We start from the raw sequence: 19,476 nt of genomic DNA on the forward strand, positions 1-19,476 counted from the left end.
ACATTTTCTGTCAGGCCTGTCCTTGACATGGAGGATTGAAAAGGGCAAAATTAAATAAATACATAATTAAAGAAACTGTTGATTACCCCAGGGCTGCACAGTGGTGCAGTTGGTAGAGCTGTTGCCTTGCAGCAAGAAGGTTCTAGGTTCGATTCCCGGTCTTTCTGCATGGAGTTTGCATGTTCTCCCTGTGCATGCGTGGGTTTTCTCCGGGTACTCCGGTTTCCTCCCACAGTCCAAAAACATGATTGTCAGGTTAATTGGCCTGTCTAAATTGCCCCTAGGTGTGAGTGTGTGTGTGCATGGTTGTTTGTCCTGTGTGTCTCTTTGTTCCCCTTGACAGACTGGTGACCTGTCCAGGGTGAACCCCGCCTCTCGCCCGGAACGTTAGCTGGAGATTGGCACCAGCAACCCTCCCGACCCCATTAAGGGACAAGGGTGTAAAGAAAATGGATGGATGGATGATTACCCCACCCCATGACTTTGAATTATTTCATGGTGACGCTGCAGGAACAGGAACCATGGAATAACTAAAATATACATTTATTTAATTGTCTGCATTGTTGTATTGACCTATTTAATTAATTAACTGTCAAATAAATTATTTACTGATGTATTTATTTATTTAATTTTGTCCCTTCTTAGCCCTCCGTACTATGGAGTACATTTATTTCATAAAATGCTAGAGAACGTTCCAGAGATTTTCAGAGCAGTTGCCCCTCCCTCCCCTGTTTTTGTGCACTACCAGACAGGTCACTCTCATTTCTCAGAGCGCTTTGGGCTTGAAACTCAAAGACGGCACCCATTACTCCTATTGAGGGATTTCTCTTTTGTAAGTAAAGCTGTCAATAACAGTACATTTGATAAGTAGAGGTCAGGCTAGCTAACCTAGCCTGGCTAATTAGACATCTGATTACACAATAAGTATGTAAGTGCTTCCTCCAAATTCAGTTAGTGTTTATTTCATATATTTACATCTTTTAAAAACAGTCTTTACTTGACCCTGTGTGAAATAAAATTCGTGATTTTGCTAAATATCTTTATTTGAAAAAAGCATATATATATTTTTTTTATTTGTTGTTCTGAGTACATTAAATGGCTAGATAAATATCAGAGTACATTGATATATCTCTAGTAATCAATATTATTACAGGAGCAACAATGTTGTAAATATTGCCTTAAAATTTTTAAACAATGTTTTGCTGAAAATGCTTGTATGAAAACCTGATGGTACTTTTACTCAATGTTTTCAGTTGTTTTGTTTTTTTACAGGAAGCTATACTCAGATTAATTTTAGATGGGTTTGTAATTAAGGTTTCAACTCATTGCTCATTATCCTCTCCTATCTTAAATTCATGCATAAATACAGGGGTGGTCCTGGTGCCACTGAAGGGCTGGTAGGCCATTTAACATCACAAACATGCAAATGCACAGCAGAACAACGCAGAGCTGCTGCTTTCATCTGAATAATCTCATTGATGGAATCTAGAAATACTTTCCCTCTGAGAATTCAAGAAAGAAACCCAAGTGAGCGCAACTTTTATTCAGCGCATTTGGAAAATAAATAGCTTCATCTTATATTTATTACAAAGCATCTAGAGACAGTAGCACACACGGAGCACAGTTAAGAAAGCTAATCTTTGAAAACAGATTGAGTGAAGCGCCGAGGGTCTGTGTCCGTTTTTGCAAGGGCTGGTGGAAAAACAAACGCAATTGTAAAACTCAAAAAACGTGAAGGCATGTCACAGAAAAACACTGATATACTGGTATGTTGACAATACAAGGCATAAACAGTAAAGTGGCGCATGAATATTTCTGGATGTTCCCTTGGTCATACAATTTTAATCACAGTGTTGATTTTTAAGAGCTAAAGGATCAGAGACGAAAAACGGAGGATGGGAAGCTTGTCCATGCATGGTAACAAACGGCAGGAATATAGATTTCAACTCAATGGCTTCCCTCCTGAATTATAGCCTTGTTTGTTAATCGTCCTTGACCATTTGTAAAAGCATAACAAATACTTTAGTCAGAAATAGAAAAATGTACAAATTTACAAAGAAACCTCCCTGAAAAAACTATTACAAGTCCCTGCTGGTAAACGCGGCTTTAATTTTCCTCACATAAAAGTAAAAAGAAAATTCTCCTCGATATGAGACCCACGTTCAGCTATCTCAGCATCGTTGGTGCTCTTGTGAACAACTGTCCTCGTTCGTCATTGTGCTGTCGTCGGTCTGTGCGTTAGCCCTCAAGTGTAAACAAGCAGTTCCCTAAACTGCTACAGCCAAACCTCGGTGCCATCTGGGAGGAAGAAAAATCGCTCCCACTGAAGGATCGCACCGTCGCCTCCACCCGACAGTGGGAGAAGTTTCTGGTAAAGACACTTTCACGTTGCACGGACGTGGATGGAGGGAGCCTGAGTGGGGCGCCGGTGGAGGGCAAAGAGAGGAATGTCTTACTGAGTTGGAGAGCTGCTTTCCGCAAACTACATCACAGTCACACTAGAGAGGTTATGAATGTAAACGTGTTGTTGTTGCTGTCGCTGATAAAGTTGATTTGGCACTGCTCCAGCCGGGCGATGTCCCCAATGTCCAGCTCTGATAGCAACTGAGTCGGGTCTGTGTTTGTTGTCAGGACCTTCTGCTTCTTCTTTGCCTCTTTCTCTTCGTTGTTTTTATTTCTGTTGTCTTGTTCCTCCTCTTCTTCTTCCTCTTCTTCTTCCTCTGTGATGGAGCAGAGGCGGGTGGTGGTGCCCGGGTTTTCAGCAGGCGGTCTGTAGTGGCACTGCCCATTCAGCAGCCTCCTAAGTGGCATCAGGGGCACCGCTTCCTCACCCAACAGCTGCTGCTGGCGGTGCCGGAAATCGCTCTGACGCTTCAGCCGCTTGAACTCGCTGAAAGCCGAGGTGGCGTTCTGGTAGAGGCTCAGGGCGATAGCGTGGGCTTTCTCCGACTTGCTGACCAGCACGGCGTGACACCGGAGCACCACCGCCATGTTCTTCACCTGGTGCCTGTAGATCCAAGCCAGGATTTTGGGCCTGCATGGGTCGGCTGCGCAGTAGGTGATTCTGTTCAGAGAGTACAGATGGATGGGTTTCTTCTTCCCAGATTTGTCAGCACTCATTCTTATGCCCTGTGACCCCACCGTCAACCTCATCTTGACACTCTGCTCCCCATAGTTGCTCCTTGCCCAGATCTTGGCCACCGCCTCCTGGGTGCAGCCGTCTCCCTTTGCCGTGATGGTAACCACACTCCCAAGGTAACGCACGTTGTAAACGGGCTCCTCTTTGTTGAGTTCCACCTTCTGCCGTTTGGTGTGAAAGATGCTGCCCACCCAGTCAAAGGGGGAGTCAGGGAGCAAGTCTGGACATGAGCGCAGCAGAGAGGAGAGGATGGAGTGGTAGGTCAGCCCCGTCCCCAGACTCTTGGGCTTAGTCTTGGCATCATCCTCCACCAAAACAAACTTATTCCTTCTCCAGGGTAACATGGTGCAGAAGGAAAAGTAACACCCTCTGCCTGCTTCTTTAAATCTAGTCAGTTCAGGCAAAAAAAATAATGTTTGAACAGCGTTGTGGGTGAAAGAGTAAAAAAAGCGCAAAGACAAGCAGCTCTGCGAAGCTCAGAGAAGAGACTGAGCGCTGTGCAGCTCAGGCAGTCTGTTCCTGTTCTCGCTCCTCCTTTCTCTCCTCCTCCTCTCTCTCCTCTTTAGTCTGCATCATGCAGAGCTGACCAGCGCAGGAGTCTTACACCAGCTCCCGACATCATCTCCCTCTCCATGCTTCATTGTTTTGCTTCCATACGCCTTCCTACCAAAGCGCTTTTTATCTTCTCAGTTCCAAATTGAGGCATCACTAAGATTTTTACAAATACAAGACAGAGAGATGCAAGACTGGTGAAGAAAGTTTTATGTTGCTTTGTCATTGTGTTATTTCACAATTACTTACTTATACATCTTTTTGTATCAGCAGCATTAGTGTAAAGGAAAGTCCAAAACATTAGATGCAGAGCCAGAAGCGTCGGCTCATTCGATCATTTAAGCCAAAGCCTGTTAAAAAGTTTCTTGGGTCCCTCAGCAGAATTTGATTTGGGGCTCCTGCTCCCAGTCAAGCGGACCACCAACCAACTCAGCAAAACTTCTTTTACATTATATTGTCTGTGATGGATTAGATCTGCAAAATTCATCTAACAAAACCATTATAAAACAAGTATAAAACATGTCCAGCGAAATGGAAAGTGATAACGCATATGGAGAACAAGCAATAATGTAACATATGAATTAATGTCAGTATTAAAAATGTGACTCAGCAATATAATTACTAAATTATAGCATCAGTGTTTAGATGCTAACAGTTATAGTTCATATTTTTCTGAGCCAAAGAATAGCTGATACTTCTTTTTGGTTGCAGCCACTTTGCACCTTCAATACAGAATCTGAACAGCTACACCAGCAGCAGCAGTAGGTCAACCTGGTTTCACAGCCACTACTAGAGTCGTATTATTATTGTTATATGTTTGACCTGCTGTTGTGGAGGAGATTTGAACTGGAAAGTCCCATTACTTCATGCTAAGAAGTTCAGAAATTGCACATAACACACACAACACGTGCATTATGTGTTGTGGAGGTCACTGCCTGAAACTCTAATAAAAAAGTGGAAATATTGTCACTAAACGTTGTCATTGTTTTTTCCATTCTTCTCTGCCGTTTAAGTTTTCTTCACAGTGATTTGCTTTTTACTTGTGTCTCTTTCTGGTTACTGATTTGACCTCAGAAGTTTTTTCAATAGTGTTCTGAAATTTCTGGAAGAATTTCAGCAAGAAAATCTTTTTTCTGGCATCTAAACAGATTTCACCAGCCTGGGAAACTTTGCAAGGTAACAATAATGTAGCATAAAATCTATAAAGCAGAGTTTGTGTGAAGTTTTTGTTTAAGAATGTACATATTTATTGGAAGAAAAAGGAAAAACATAAAAATAAAATTGGGAAGGTTGTAAGCCCTAAGCAGGACTTTTGTTGCTTAAATATTAAAAATAATCAAAAAAACATTTTTTTGTCTTTTAGATGACAATAACTTCCTAATTGTACAACATTAAACACAATTTCTGTGATTACTAAAACTCTTGTTGGTGCGTTGGCGTAATGGCCGTAAGCAGCTGTTTAGTTTGAAATATTAACTCAGAATATTGGATACTACCTCCCATTATTGCTTATTGGATTTGTTTCTACCGACACACCAATAAAGTGGCTCACAACAAGAATCATTAAAGTTATTACTTTCTTCAACTTCTGTACACCCAGTCCTAGTGTTGAAATATTATTAAAGCTTAATGGTTCATCAAATTTATCAAATGAAAAAATAAGTTACACTGGAGAAGCCTAGACCGTGTCTCACTTCATTTACCTTTTTCTGCTGAAAACCTTTACAACAGATTGATGTTCATCTGTAAAGTTGGATGAATCATCACTGCTGAATAGCAGGACCCTGAATGATGAGTCACTCCAGTTGCAAAGCAGTTTTGTAAAGCCTTTGACAGAGAAAAATAGGTTGTGTCTGCCAATCTTCACTCGGACCACGTGAGATTTTTCTATTACACCGGAGGCCAACATTTGTGCTCCCTGGAAAATTGAAACTGTGAAAAAGACAGATGCATCCAACCCCTGGCTTGATTAGATGCTGGATCCGAAAGTAACACAGATTGAAAAACAAAAGAGTGAGCCCACTCAGAAATGTTGCACTGAGGAAATTGTAAATGGAAACTTTGCATAGTGTTTCAATTAATTTTTTTGCTTAATGGTTTTCTTAAGGCTGCACAGTTTAGGCCTGATGCTTTTTTGTGAAACTGTAAATGTGAAAATGCTTTGACTTACACTTTGAAACATCCATCCATCATGTCTTGACCAAGATGTTAATGAGATATTTTTCCAGAAAAAATAACATTTTACTTAGTATCATCAGAAAAATTAGTAATTTCCTTTAAAAACAATATCTAGCCATTCAGCTGCAATGAAGCATCTCACTGACCTGAGACGAATATGTCTCAGGCAGCAGATGAATATGTCGTCTGCTGCATCCCTCCCCTTGTGCCTGTGCTCCGTCTCACTCAAGTGACGTCCAAAGGAGGAGATTCTGAGTTTACCTGTGAAATACAGCAAAAAAATAATTTAAAAAAAAAGATTTGCAACATCAACTTAATTCTTATTACTTATACTGCATAGCCAGTATATGTTTTTGTTCATGAAGTCCACAAACATGAAAACCTTCTAATGTGTTAAATAATGTTCATTTGGAGGGACAATTTTGCTGCTCGTGTTTTAGAGAATCTCTCCAAACTTTAAAGTTTTCTAGGTTCAAAATTATTCCCCTTTTTTTTTTTTTGCTTAGATTCCATGTTTCATTTAAGCTGTTTTAGATTCAGCATTCTCTTTAGTTTTCCTTGTTTGATTGATGCAAATCCAGCATGTAATCCTTTTAAAACACACTAATATTTTTCCCACAGCTCCTGAATAACTGATCACCTGAGACTTATTGATCACTGAAGTACTTTGCCAGAGGGAGGTTGTTAGTTATTTGTTTTGCAAATCCAGGAGGAGCACACTGATGCCAGCAAGTTGTGCCAGGCAGCACAGACTTAGTATCAAGGTCTCTGCTGAGAGAAAAATGAAATAGCTCTACACTACAAAAGTATTTTCTCTCTCTCTAACCCTGATGTGAGCTGTGAATTCTTAAAAAGAAAAAAGAAATCTGCTTCGAGGACAATGTCAAGTAAGCTCTGTTTTCAGTGTCTATGGCATGAACTTATTTTCTAAAAAGAACTTATGCAAGTATAAGTTCTTTTTAGACCTAATTTATGGATATTATACATCCATCCATTTTCTTGCACTCTTGTCCCTTAGTGGGGTCGGGAGGGTTGCTGGTGCCCATCTCCAGCTAGTGTGCCGGGCGAGAGGCGGGGTCACCCTGGACAGGTCACCAGTCTGTCGCAGGGCAACACAGAGACACACAGGACACACAACCATGCACACACACACTCACACCTAGGGGCAATTTGGAGAGGCCAATTAACCTGACAGTCATGTTTTTGGACTGTGGGAGGAAACCGGAGTACCCGGAGAAAACCCACGCATGCACAGGGAGAACATGCAAACTCCATGCAGAAAGACCGGGGCCGGGAATCAAACCCAGAATCTTCTTGCTGCAAGGCAACAGCTCTACCAACTGCACCACTGTGCAGCCCGGATATGATACAATGAAGGTAATTAATATAAACATTTTGAGTGAGTATTCAGGGTGAATTGTTGGATTATTTTCTTCTTTCATATTGTTTTAACCACAGCAGAGTGTAGGTCTGTCACTGCTTTCTGTTTATGCTGCTACTACTGTTGTTTGGCTTTTACTTTTCTTGGGTTGTTTGGCTTTTACTTTTCTTGGCTGAAAGATGACATCGTAAATCTGGATAATTCCCTTCTGTTTCCCAGAAGGGAACATTTGAATGCAGTCACTGTGTGTAAAATATACTAAATAACGGCAACACTGAGTGAAATTAAATGGTTTCTCCAGTTTTAGATGAAGCAACATCATCCCTTAGATCAGAAGATCAAATAACATTTGAAGGTGATAGTACATTTGAAATATGACAAAACTCACTTAAAGTAAAGGTACAGGAACTTGTTTCAGTTAAATAATTCCTTAATATTGATGAAACGGAAAGACAAATCACTCAAATGTACAGAAATATAGCACAAAACCAGTCAGTAAATCTTCTGTTTTCACATTGGGTTGGTGTTTTGTAACAGACGACATAAATCTGACTTTCTTTTACTTTGAATAGATCTTCCATTGTGGCTCTTTAGCCCGACATTATAATAACAGTATTTTATGATTCTGTTGACTTTGGTTGCTTTTGTTATTTTGGTTCTGAATATGGCAGTCATCTTGTCTCCAAGGTGATAACTTTAAAATGTCCTGCATTGTGATGTAAATGCTAAACTCTCATTGGCTTGCCCAAAATGTTCATGGGGAAAGAAAACGATCCTGGGAAGCATAAAATAGCTAAGATTCCATGCACACATGCCTTGTTTAATAATCAATGTCTGGATATGTTGGGATGGTTTGGAGCTAAAATAGAAAAAGGATGAAGGAAAGAAAAAAAAAGCTCACTTTTTATTTATGAAATAAAATGTTTTTCTGTTTCAAACCATCCCTGCTCTAAAGACCAGAGGTGAGTGAAGTTAAATCCACAAGTCAGGCAGAGATCCAAACTAAAATGAAATTCAAAAAAAGCCCTCAGAGACGGTTTTTATGCTCACAAAGAGACAGTACCAAATGCAGACGGAGTCAGTTACCTCCGTCTCCAGTGATAGTTTTAGTGCTGCTTCAGAAGTCGAATATCATTTGTCTGCACTCTCTCCAGAGCAGCATGCTTACTTTTGCATTCTGCTGCTCTTTTAGCTTATTCAAGTGCTATGGAAAGCAAGTGTGAAAGTAGGAATTGGGATGCAAGCTGCAGTTTTCTGTTCTCCACAACCCCTGAGTTATTAATACTATGAAAACATCAGAGCACATATAGTTTGTCATCCTTAGAGAGACAAGAATGCACCAGAATTAATGTCGGTGCAGCTAATTAGAGATATTTCACAAACATGATGACCGTACCTTATTAAGAACAGGTTTAGTCAAAGTGTTGTACAATACAACCCTAAATGTACATAAATGAGAGTCTAACCAGAATCAACAGCAAAACTTATTCCTGAAGAGGCAAAAGATTCATTCTGTCATATTTCCAGATAATTACATTAAAACAGCCGATTATTAAATTGTAGATTCTGCTGTGTCCTCTGTGCAGCCTTTACTTTACCTTTAATTTCCTGAAAACGCACATCGGTTCTCACCCTCCAGAAGCTGCCCGAGGTGCTTGTGTAAACCAATTACTTTATCTCTGTGTCATCCTCCCCTAATTCTTCCTCCTTATCCGTAGTTCCTTCACATTGAGCTCGGAGGGATTGTTTTTATCCGGGGCAACATACGCTACATATTTCTGTCTAGAAGGAGACCTAATTGAATTGGGCTCTCTCCTCATCACGCTACACTTACCCAGCACAGAGTAATCAATGAGAAGGGCCTGGCAGAGAGGGGCCCCGTCTCCCAGATGGTTGATTTATGGTCCTATGTGAGGGCAGCAGTGGAGAAGCCCGGCTCAGAGAACAAACGATGACAGAGAGGGCTACTGTGCACGTCATAGATCAGATTTGTGCCATCGACAGCAGCACCCACATCAGATCAAAAGTGACATTGCTGAAACTGATGGGAATGTTTCATAGCAATATACGGAGAGTAGAATTTTTCTTTGTTTACAAAAAGAATAACTATGAACTTCAAGAAGATGAAAATCAATTTTATCGAAGTCCATCTACTATAGAATCCAATACTGTACTGTAGAAGCTGGGAAGGAAATGCAGATGAAGTGAATCATAGTTTAATCACCAGGGAGGGGGACGAACATTATACACACAAGCTTCGTTCCCGTCCTTAATCAGGAGAGCCGAATAGTCACAGAAGACCTGCAGGTCAACTTCCCCCTTCTCTACTCCTGTTTTATACAGTTGGGAAAACGCCGTGCTGCAGTAAATGTGCAGGACAGGGAACAAATAAGTCCATTACCCCAGATAAAGTGATGCATGTTAATTAGCAGCAGTTTATCTGGATCTAAATTATGCACCCATCTGGAATTAGAAATAATTCAGTATTTATGAGATTAAGATTGGCTGTCCTGGTAGAAGTCACTGCACACTGATATCGCTCTCATTACCACCGCAGTTCTTCTCTGTCTCACTCATTGAATCAAAGTTTATGAGTCATCATCTAAATCTACTGCAGATTTTCTACTGGCTTGTTGCTCCAGTGTCGGATGCAAAGACCTCGAAGATGAGAAGTGGCTTGCAAAAAAATTGTTTTGAATATTAAAGGTAAAAAAAAAAAAAAAAAACAGATGTTGAAACAAAACGGAGGGAAAGGGATGGGAGAATTTCCTTTTTTTTTTTTTACAACTAAACAATCTTTCCAGAAAAAAAAAAAACATATCTGGAAGGTAAACCTCGACCCAAGCTAAAGCATTTTGCAGCCTCCAACAAGCTTATGAAGCAGGGGAATCAAATTCAATTTCATTTTGTTCCACATAAAGATCATGAATGTCCTCAAGGGCCAGTCGAGACAAAATATATTGAAACTCATTAACAAACTGTTGAAATATTAATAAATAGCTGTCTCTGCTTTCAATGAGTTCCTGTTGAAATTAAATAATACTGAACATCTTTTAACATTGATCAGTCCCTCCAGGAAACTTCCAAGTTTTTGTGATTTATTTATTAATCTTTTTTCAATAAAAATCATAGATTTTATGGCGCCACCTATATGACAGTGAAAAAAGGCAGACATCTGTTGATTTTGAGTGAATTTCTGCAAAAAACTGGAGGAAATGATTGATGTAATTTGGCAGCATACAGATAAAAACAGGTTTTATTTGATAGATAAAATCACACAACTATTATCTTGAAGGTTCTATTCATGTGTCTCTTTTGAGTCATGGAGGGCCGGATTTGGCCCCCGAGCCACGACTGGTTTAAAGAATCACCATGTATTTAGCTGAATTCCTCAACTCTGGCCTTTTCTAATGCTTTCTGGTAAATTAAGCTCTGCTTGTTTTAAATCTTGAATATTTTCTTTACATAAAAACATTGATTTTGATCTGGAGGTTTCTCATCCAGGCCCACTGTCAGGATTTTCTGAAGCAGTGGAAGGAGATTCTGTCATTTTTACAACACATTCAGTCTCCATCTCACAAAAAGCTTTAGCTTCCGTATGTGACTGTCTGAAAGCCATTTGGAAATGTGTCATACTGTTGAATTTGGTTACAGACAAAGAAGAGAGGAAGTGGAAGGGTTTCCTCTTTAGAAAGGAGGACTGGATCTGCAAAGCGTGCACTACCACCAACAAAAGAGCATGACTAACCCTCAACAGAAGCCTGCAGGATATTTCTGTTCTTTTTGAGGCTGAAAGCAAGGTGGAAAAAGCCAGACTCACCTTCTGGCTTCATTATTCACATGTCAGGTTGAATATGTCAAACTGTAGACTTTGCTTTGGCAGAACACTGATGTATGTAGGAGTTGATTAGACTTTGCATTTATAAAACATACTTCAGTTTTATCTGTCATAAATACACAGAACAGAATCAGGATTCATTTCATGCCTCTGCACCCAATCAGCTCCTAATTACCCAGCAGATACACAGATGATCACTTTTAAATGCATCAGGAAGTTGAGACAGCAGCACATTTACTAAATATGTGCAAGAAAAATGCAACCACCGTGGCATAAATATATTGGTATGAAATTAAAATCAGGAGATAGTTTTTATCTTTAAAATGATCAGATACGTGTCAGAATGTCCCCAGACACAAGAACATGAGCTTACACCAAGTCATCAAAATGCTTGCTTGAATTTAATCACACTGGAAGCATTGTGAGCACACACAAACCTTTAAAGGGAAGGTGACTGCATATTACCTGGACTTATGAACGGACTTTAACTAGACCTCTGAAGGTTTTGGGGTGTTTTGGGTGACGCTTTTTTTCTTTACACTACACAAACACAAAATCTTACAAAATATTTTTGATCTATTTTTTCTTGAAAATATCTGAGTATACTTGAAATGAGACAAAATTGACTTAGACATGGCTTTTCAGCAAGAAATATCTTGATTAGAGCCAATATTTCCTAAATATTGATTTTAAAAAGTACTAGTTATAAGCGAAATAACTAGACATTTTTCCAGTATTATAACTTATAAATCACTGAGTCATACATGGAGTATTTTCTGCTCCATGTTTCCTCCATATCACTGTGGTTCTAAAACCTCAAGAAGTCTTTTTACCTCTTCTAGATTTTTTCACCTCAATAAATAAAATAATCATTTAGAAACTTAATTTTGCATTTAGTAAAAACACATAAATATACAGAATTGAAAAAGAAGTACTTTGAATTTTTTTCCCTGTTTTGTTTTTGTGAAACATCAAACTCTGTTACATTGATTTAACATTATTTTGAGTGAACATAGTTGTTTATTTGTTCTGCAGTTCAGTCTCAGGTAATCTGATTACTGTGTTTAATCATATTCCAGGCAGAAAAGGGTCACTTTACACAGACCCAAATACAAGAAATCAAATCTGAGTTCAGATGTTGGAAATAAACAATACATTTGTCCATAGGTGTTGTTTGCACATTTCTAAATTAATTTACAACAATTAAATGACCCAGACATATTCTGCAAACAAAAACTATTGCATTTACTTCTCAAAAAAGCGGTGCGTTTTTAAATCAGCCTTATCATGCAATGCAGATATTTTTTGTTTTCTTTGCAAGAGCCTACTTGTGTGAGTGGAATGATTTATAGCTGAACCCAAAGTCATCGCTAAGATTAGATTCAGTTGCAGTCAAAGGGTCATCTCAGGGCAGGAAAGACCTGCTTCTCTCTAGGTAGCTCCAAGGGGTGCAGCTACATTTTAATGAATAGGAATCCGTCCTAATTTTATCAGATCAGGCACTAACGTTGTTCTCTGCAGAGGCAAAAGCAATCTGATGCTTGCTCAAACAGGAAAAATGAAAAACAACCAACTGTAGGAAGAAAGCACACTACGCTCTTCAAACCATTTCTTTGTAGCTTTTTTTAAATTATTTGTTATTGTTTATTTAATTATCTATTTTAAACAAAAAGAAAGCAAATTGTTCATTTTTAGTTTAAGTAAAAGCATATTGCAAGGACAGAAAAAAATATAAGTTTGAGGAGAGTCAAAGATGGAAATGAAATCTGGGGAAATTTAGAAATGTCTCTTTTCTTAACCAGTGGTTCCTTCCACTCAACTTCCCAGTAATAACTGGTAATTGGACTCAGTTTACAAGTTAGCTTCTTTAGCATTGACATTTTGTGGCTTACCCCTCTTGTGGAAGGTGTCGGCTACTGTCTGGTAAGTCATCTTTTCCATTATTGTGTGGGTTGTACCACAGCTGTAACATTTTTATTAGAAATATAATTTTAATTATCAAAATTAATAAAAGCAAATGTTTGAAATACATCATAAGTTTAGGAATCTCTATGGTATACTGATTCATGTTTTATTGTGTCTAATTTTTAGAATTGAATTAATTAAATAAATTAAATGCTTCATGACTTTCAAATTTATTGAAGTATGTGTGTACGGTAATTCAGGTTCTACAATTTTACAAAAATGATCACAACATACGACCAAATAATAGGTATAAAGAGTGAGGAATTTGCATATTTAAAGGTATTCAAAATCTAATCTGGGCAAAACCAATATTAATGTATATATCACATTTTTTTCTTCTGAAATAAAAGGGGATTTTTGCTATGACATAACAGACATATTGAAGTAATTTGAAACATTTTTGCATAGTTTCACTTAGAACAGTTTCTGGTCACAGATTTCTTTTTCAACGGTTTTTTACTGACCTCTGCTGGCTGACAGCAGAACTGCAAGTATTCCACTGAGCAGAACTGCTCAAAAGCAGCTGCTCCTGTCAACGACGGTGAACAAAGGTTCGGACTTTCTTTTATCTATTAAGTCATTCTTAACTTTATTAATACGGCGTAAGCCGATTTCTCCTTTGTAGTCCAAACATAGTTAACAAACTGCTATATTTTATATCAGCAAGTATGCTTAGGTAGAAAAGTGTTAGCTAGTTTGTTTGCTAATAATGGTTACCAATAGCTAGTTATGTTGAAATTGCTAATAACTGTAAAAAAAACTGACAAGGTTTGGAGGCTACAGACTAAATAGCATTTATTAAATAGGCTAAAGTCGTTGCAGTAGTTCGATTGACAATAATGAATCGTCTCTGTGTTAACCGAAGCTAACTTCCTGTTTTGAAGGTTATGTGTGTTATGATACTGACTGGCTTGGTGGTTGGTGAAATTTTATTTACTCATATTTTTGAACATTTAAAATGCAGAAGTGTGCATTTCAAATATGTTTCTATTCTTACAATTATATATATAAAAAAAAGCTCTGACTTTTGGCTAAACGTTTTCTTCCTGTTTATTGTATTCCTGAACATTTGCTAATGTTTATATTGTCATAGGAAAAATACGTGATTCTCTGATTTCCAAAAACAAACAAACAAAAAAAAGCCCATGACGTTTTAAAAACTGCATTGTCAAAAGAAGATCTAAATTGTATTTTCAACAATATAACAAAACTATGAAGTAATATAAATGTCGTTTGAATTCTTGCTGTGAAAAGTGGTTCTAAATGCCATTAAATCCAATTTCCACAAAGAACATATTGTTTAATAGGTAATGACCGATTTGGGTTTGTTGTACGTTGTTGTACACTTAGATAATTTTAGGTTACATTTAAATATATTAAGAACCTTATTAATGCCAGATAAATTAAATTATTTCCTGATATGTAAACACTGAGTTTGGAAAAGAAAATGCTTTCTTTTTCCAGTGGTTTATATATGACTAAAAACTAAAAACTCTTGTTTGACTGGTATAACAAAGGATTGGTAGTTCATTCTCAGTAAACATGGGATTTGCTTAACTATTGAGTGTTTAAATATTAATCTTACTTTAAGCATATTTTTACATTTTGTCACATTATAAAGACAGGAAAGATAATTTAGCTACTATGTTTTTCTGAAAAGCTGGAGAGTTGAACTGCAACATAAAAGTAAAAGGAACTACTTTTACTTTTATGTTGTAAAATAATTTTTTTCCCCATCTTTCTCCCAAAGTGGTCCTAAATGAATCAAATCCCAGGATGGAGTCGAGTGGAAAACCTTCAGTGGTGGAGATGGTGGTTTTAGCCACCAGCTCTGCTCTGACTGCTGTATTTTATTCCATTTACAGAAGCAGAGCTAAAACTGCTACCCATTTAAAGGTCAGACATGATTTCTAGGCACAAAATGGCAAATGTATTAATTTACTGCATGCAAGATTTGATCCATTTTCTTGTTTTTTTTTAATGCAGGAAGCTAAAAAAATCTCCATTGATCAGGATTTAAAAGCCATCCTGTCTGAAACCTCTGGGAGATGCATCCCATATGCCGTCATAGAAGGTTTGCAACGCATTCTTTAAAGCCTGAAAACGATAAATAAGTTTCACCTCCCTGCTTTATTAAGAGTGGTTTTGTGCCTCAGGTTTGGTGAGATCAGTGAAGGACACTCTGAACAGCCAATATGTCGATGACTGCAAAGGAGTCATCGAGAGGCTGACTCTGAAAGAGGAGAAGATGGTGTGGAATCGCACCACTCACTTATGGTGAGTCGTTTGAAGATCCGATCTACATTCTGCTTGTTTCCTGCTTTTCTGGCTTTTCTAGTCCAAGCGCCGTCATCAGAATTTGACATGCGAGCAGATGGAGAATGACTTCAGACAACTATTCAAATCTTGCATAAGGTGGTAACGTCAGTGGAGTATCGTAGTCAGAACAGATGGTGACTGTGACGCAGGCAGCAGCTTGGCCCCACAAGATTCACAGAGTCCACATTTTTGTGATGTACCTCATCAGACATCCATCGGGGAGAAGGGAAAAGGCACTCCTGGCATCAGTTTGCTGCTGGATCGCTTATTAGCTGCAGCACATTGAACAGCATGAAAACAAATCTGCAAAATGTCCAAATGTCACAGATTGCTTCCTGTCTTATTTCTACTGGGCCAGGGGGAAAAGAAAGTTTGTTTTTTTTATCTTTGATAAATTCATGTGGAAAAAAACCAAACAAAACTGGCCCAAAAAATACAATTGAAAAATCAACCAACAAAAAGCTACTAAGCTACTTCTCTTTGTATAAAAATACTTATTCAGACGTGACATCATAATGGTGCTAGCAGCAGTTTTCCACTAGTTCTACTGACGGCTTAAACCAAACCAAACCAAACCAACTTTATTTATAAAGCACTTTAAAACAACCACAGCTGATACAAAGTGCTGTACATTAAAACACAACATAACAATAAAAAAATAAAAACTTACATAGATTTAGTGTGTAATGAGTCAATGTAAAAAAAAGTACAAATGTAAACCAATTTACAAAAACTCATTAAAACAGAGCTTATTTCAAAATATGATATATAGTCTATAATATAATCAGATGATATAAATAGTATTTAAATAATTGTACATAATCAAACATCATGTAAAAGGGAAACAAGTTGTCTCTTTTTGATGTTCTGACAGTTAATTGATTATACGTTGAAGGGTAGGAAAGGGGCAGGACATTATAAGATATTATATCTTCTACCTGCTACTTTTTGAACAGAAAATATAAAATGTGCATGTCACATGGGCAGAATAATTTTTTACATTTTTATTTCTTACGTTTGCTTCGTTCTATTTTATTTTGTTTTCTTTTTTCTTGATTTGTCTTTTCTGTCTGTTTGAAATAAATAAATAAATACAAATAAAATGTTCAGCTCCATAACCAGCAGTGTGTTCACAAACTGCATGAACCTCGACCAACCATAATAATACAACAATGCAAAACCACATAAAGGCTTGACGTCTCTGAGGCGGTGAGGAATCAAACTGAACTGTTGTGGGTTCTTTACAGATTTATTATGACAGCTAAATGTTGTATTGAATTAGAACTAAAGCAGTTTTGGTTTTAAAAAAAAAAAGCTTTGCCACTCTACAAACTATATTGTACATATTTCTCAGTTCAAAATATCACATGGACTTTACTAATGTCCAGAGAAACTGATCAGCATCAGATATCAATAACAGCTGCTTTACCCGCACTGGTACTGTAAGTAGAATAATGTGCCAGTGGAAAGAGACATTTTAATATATAATATGGGAATATTGTTCTGTTCCACTGGTTGATTATTTCACTTGTAACTTGTACCTTTTCCATCAATATTTAGAAATTACTGACTTTAAACAAGGGCTGCACAGTGGCGCAGTTGGTAGAGCTGTTGCCTTGCAGCAAGAAGGTTCTGGGTTCGATTCCCGGCCTGGGGTCTTTCTGCATGGAGTTTGCATGTTCTGCCTGTGTATGCGTGGGTTTTCTCCGGGTACTCCGGTTTCCTCCCACAGTCCAAAAACATGACTGTCAGGTTAATTGGCCTCTCCAAATTGCCCCTAAGTGTGAGTGTGTGTGTGCATGGTTGTGTGTCCTGTGTGTCTCTCTGTTGCCCTGCGACAGACTGGCGACCTGTCCAGGGTGACCCCGCCTCTCGCCCGAAACGTTGGCTGGAGATGGGCACCAGCAGCCCTCCCGACCCCACTGAGGGAAAAAGGGTGCAAGAAAATGGATGGATGACTTTAAACAAGATTTTTTTCTTGCTGAAAAAATTATTTTTATGTAGTTTTGTCTTATTTCAAGTGTACTAACATATTGCCAATATATACTATTATATACCACTACTATAAAAATACTTGTTTTAGTTTTTTTTGCTGTGTAAGCAATTAAGTTGACTTAATTTAAATGAAGCTGAAAATGTTTAACTGTATTTCCAAACAGGAATAGCACAGAGAAAATCATCCACCAGCGCACCAACACCGTCCCGTTCGCGCTCGGGTCTTACAACGAAAACATCTCCACCACGGTGCGGGTAGTTCGTCCCTTGGACGCGGTAGAGCTGGACCTGGAGACCACCTACGAGAGCTTCCACCCCACGGTCCAGTCCATGTTCAACCTCATCAGCCACTTCATCAGCGGAGAGCGGTCCAAAGGGATCCACGAAATGGAGGAGATGCTGCGCGTGGGCGACAGCGTGACGGGCGTGGGCGAGCTGGTCCTGGACAACGACCTGATCAAGCTGCAGCCGCCGAAGCAGGACTTCTGTTACTTCCTCACTCGGCAGAACTACGAGTCCCTGTTGAGGAAACAGACGAGCGGCGTGAGGGTGTGGAGGATCCTGTCCTACGTGTTCGGGCTCGCCGCCTGTTCCACGCTCCTCTACGTGCTGTGGAAGTGGTACGTTCACTGCCGGGAGAGCAGGAAGCGGCGGAGTGTCGAGGAGGAGTTCAAGGAGCAGCAGAGGAGGCTCATGCGTGAGCTCCAGATAGAGGAGGGCAGCTTCTCCGCCACCAGCTGCGTCGTGTGTCTGAGCCGGGAACGCGCTCTCGTGTTTTTGGAGTGCGGTCACGTGTGTGCCTGCGGCCCCTGCTACGAGGCCCTGCAGGAGCCAAAGAAATGCCCCATCTGCAGGGCGACTATCGACAGAGTGGTGCCTCTTTACAACAGTTAAAGTTGCAGTTAGTCGGAATTTCCCAGGCTTGAAAAGGGGGATTTACGCGAGCAACGATGGCGACAAGTCACCTTGGCTGAACTGGAGTCGAATGTTGAAATCAAATTTGTAAGCTAATTCATATTGATTCAGAAATGGTGTCATCTGGAGAGAGAAAATTGAATCTCTTTGTGCTCAGGCTTACAAATATTGATCCAATTCTTGGCCCCACTTCCACGGAGGACTTTACGCTTAAGGGCCTTTACTCTTGTAGTCATTAAAGCCTTACATTTGGTCAACACCTCTCACTCTTTTACTCTTGTTAAAATGACTCTGGCTGTCATCTTCATACGTACAGGGGATCCAAAAAGTGCATTCAACGCAAAAATTAAAGTTGTAATGACATGGTTCCTTCAACTGGTTGAAGTGCTTTAGTCTTTACTGGTAGGAGCCACCTATTATCGGCAAATCAATTGTGCAAATACATAACTATATGTAACTAGTTACACATTCAAACTGGCACAATAACATTAAAAGAAATTCTGATAAAGCTGCAGATTTCCTGTCAAGTTCTAGACTCAGTCTACCGTAATTCCAAAACTTGAATTTGTTTTCCAGTGATTAATAATTTTAATATCTGCTTGAACTCCAATGCTGGAGCTGTTTCTAATTCCAACCACTTGGATTTAAAATCTACAGTTTTATCTGAAGAAAAATCACTGCCCAGCATGAGGCTGCCATCCCCATGTTTCACAGTGGGCATAGTGTAATGGTTAGCTTAATTAGACACATTCATGTTACTTTGGAAGAAAAAGCATCTGTCTTACTGTCCTACTCCTTTATCAGGACAGAGAGAAAACATGGATAACTCTTCTTGACCAGTTTCACTTTTCCAATTTTAGTACAATTTCTTTCTCGCTTTCAATCAGAACTATTTTAGTCGTCCCTGACGCGAGCTCTACGATGGAGTGTTTGGGTCAGAACACAAGAATTTTTGTTTAATCATGAAAATGTAGTCACATCTGCAGAATAAAGACCCAAGGGTGTTTTAATGAGGAAAAAACAGCGTGGAAAATTAATTTTTTATTTTTTGTGTTTGAGGTCTCAAAAGTGACTACCTCATTTCCTGATATTCCAAATTTAGTTTGATAATATCAAGACATTATCAAACATAAAATTTGAGTAGAGTTGACCTGAATTCAAAATCCAAATATATACTGCTCAAAAAAATAAAAG

At 38.8% G+C, this 19,476-nt stretch overlaps 2 protein-coding genes across 2 annotated transcripts; one reads left to right on the forward strand and one right to left on the reverse strand.

The window, feature by feature from the left end:
- Positions 1-1,528: 1,528 nt before the first annotated feature.
- Positions 1,529-3,675, reverse strand: fam43b (family with sequence similarity 43 member B). Its single transcript, XM_008414516.3, has one exon. It carries the CDS (start codon positions 3,481-3,483, stop codon positions 2,494-2,496), a length of 990 nt encoding a protein of 329 aa, XP_008412738.1. The 5' UTR covers positions 3,484-3,675; the 3' UTR covers positions 1,529-2,493.
- A 9,825-nt stretch (positions 3,676-13,500) lies between these two features.
- mul1 (mitochondrial E3 ubiquitin protein ligase 1) lies at positions 13,501-18,539 on the forward strand. Its single transcript, XM_008414518.2, has 5 exons — positions 13,501-13,604; positions 14,804-14,949; positions 15,040-15,127; positions 15,210-15,330; positions 17,532-18,539. The coding sequence occupies exons 2-5, from the start codon at positions 14,830-14,832 to the stop codon at positions 18,259-18,261; spliced, it is 1,059 nt and encodes a 352-aa protein (XP_008412740.2). The 5' UTR covers positions 13,501-13,604; positions 14,804-14,829; the 3' UTR covers positions 18,262-18,539.
- The last annotated feature ends 937 nt before the right edge of the window (positions 18,540-19,476 follow it).

The sequence above is a fragment of the Poecilia reticulata genome, chromosome 7, assembly GCF_904066995.2.
Source record: "Poecilia reticulata chromosome 7, P_reticulata-male-v2, whole genome shotgun sequence".
Lineage (NCBI taxonomy): Eukaryota > Metazoa > Chordata > Actinopteri > Cyprinodontiformes > Poeciliidae > Poecilia > Poecilia reticulata.

Bases quoted from the DNA above. Each gene is read 5' to 3' on its own strand.
- mul1 (XM_008414518.2), top strand. From the start codon at position 14,830: ATGGAGTCGAGTGGAAAACCTTCAGTGGTGGAGATGGTGGTTTTAGCC. The intron at 15,128-15,209 runs GTTTGCAACGCA...TTTGTGCCTCAG, and splicing joins CCCATATGCCGTCATAGAAG to GTTTGGTGAGATCAGTGAAG. The intron at 15,331-17,531 runs GTGAGTCGTTTG...ATTTCCAAACAG, and splicing joins AATCGCACCACTCACTTATG to GAATAGCACAGAGAAAATCA.
- fam43b (XM_008414516.3), bottom strand. From the start codon at position 3,483: ATGTTACCCTGGAGAAGGAATAAGTTTGTTTTGGTGGAGGATGATGCC.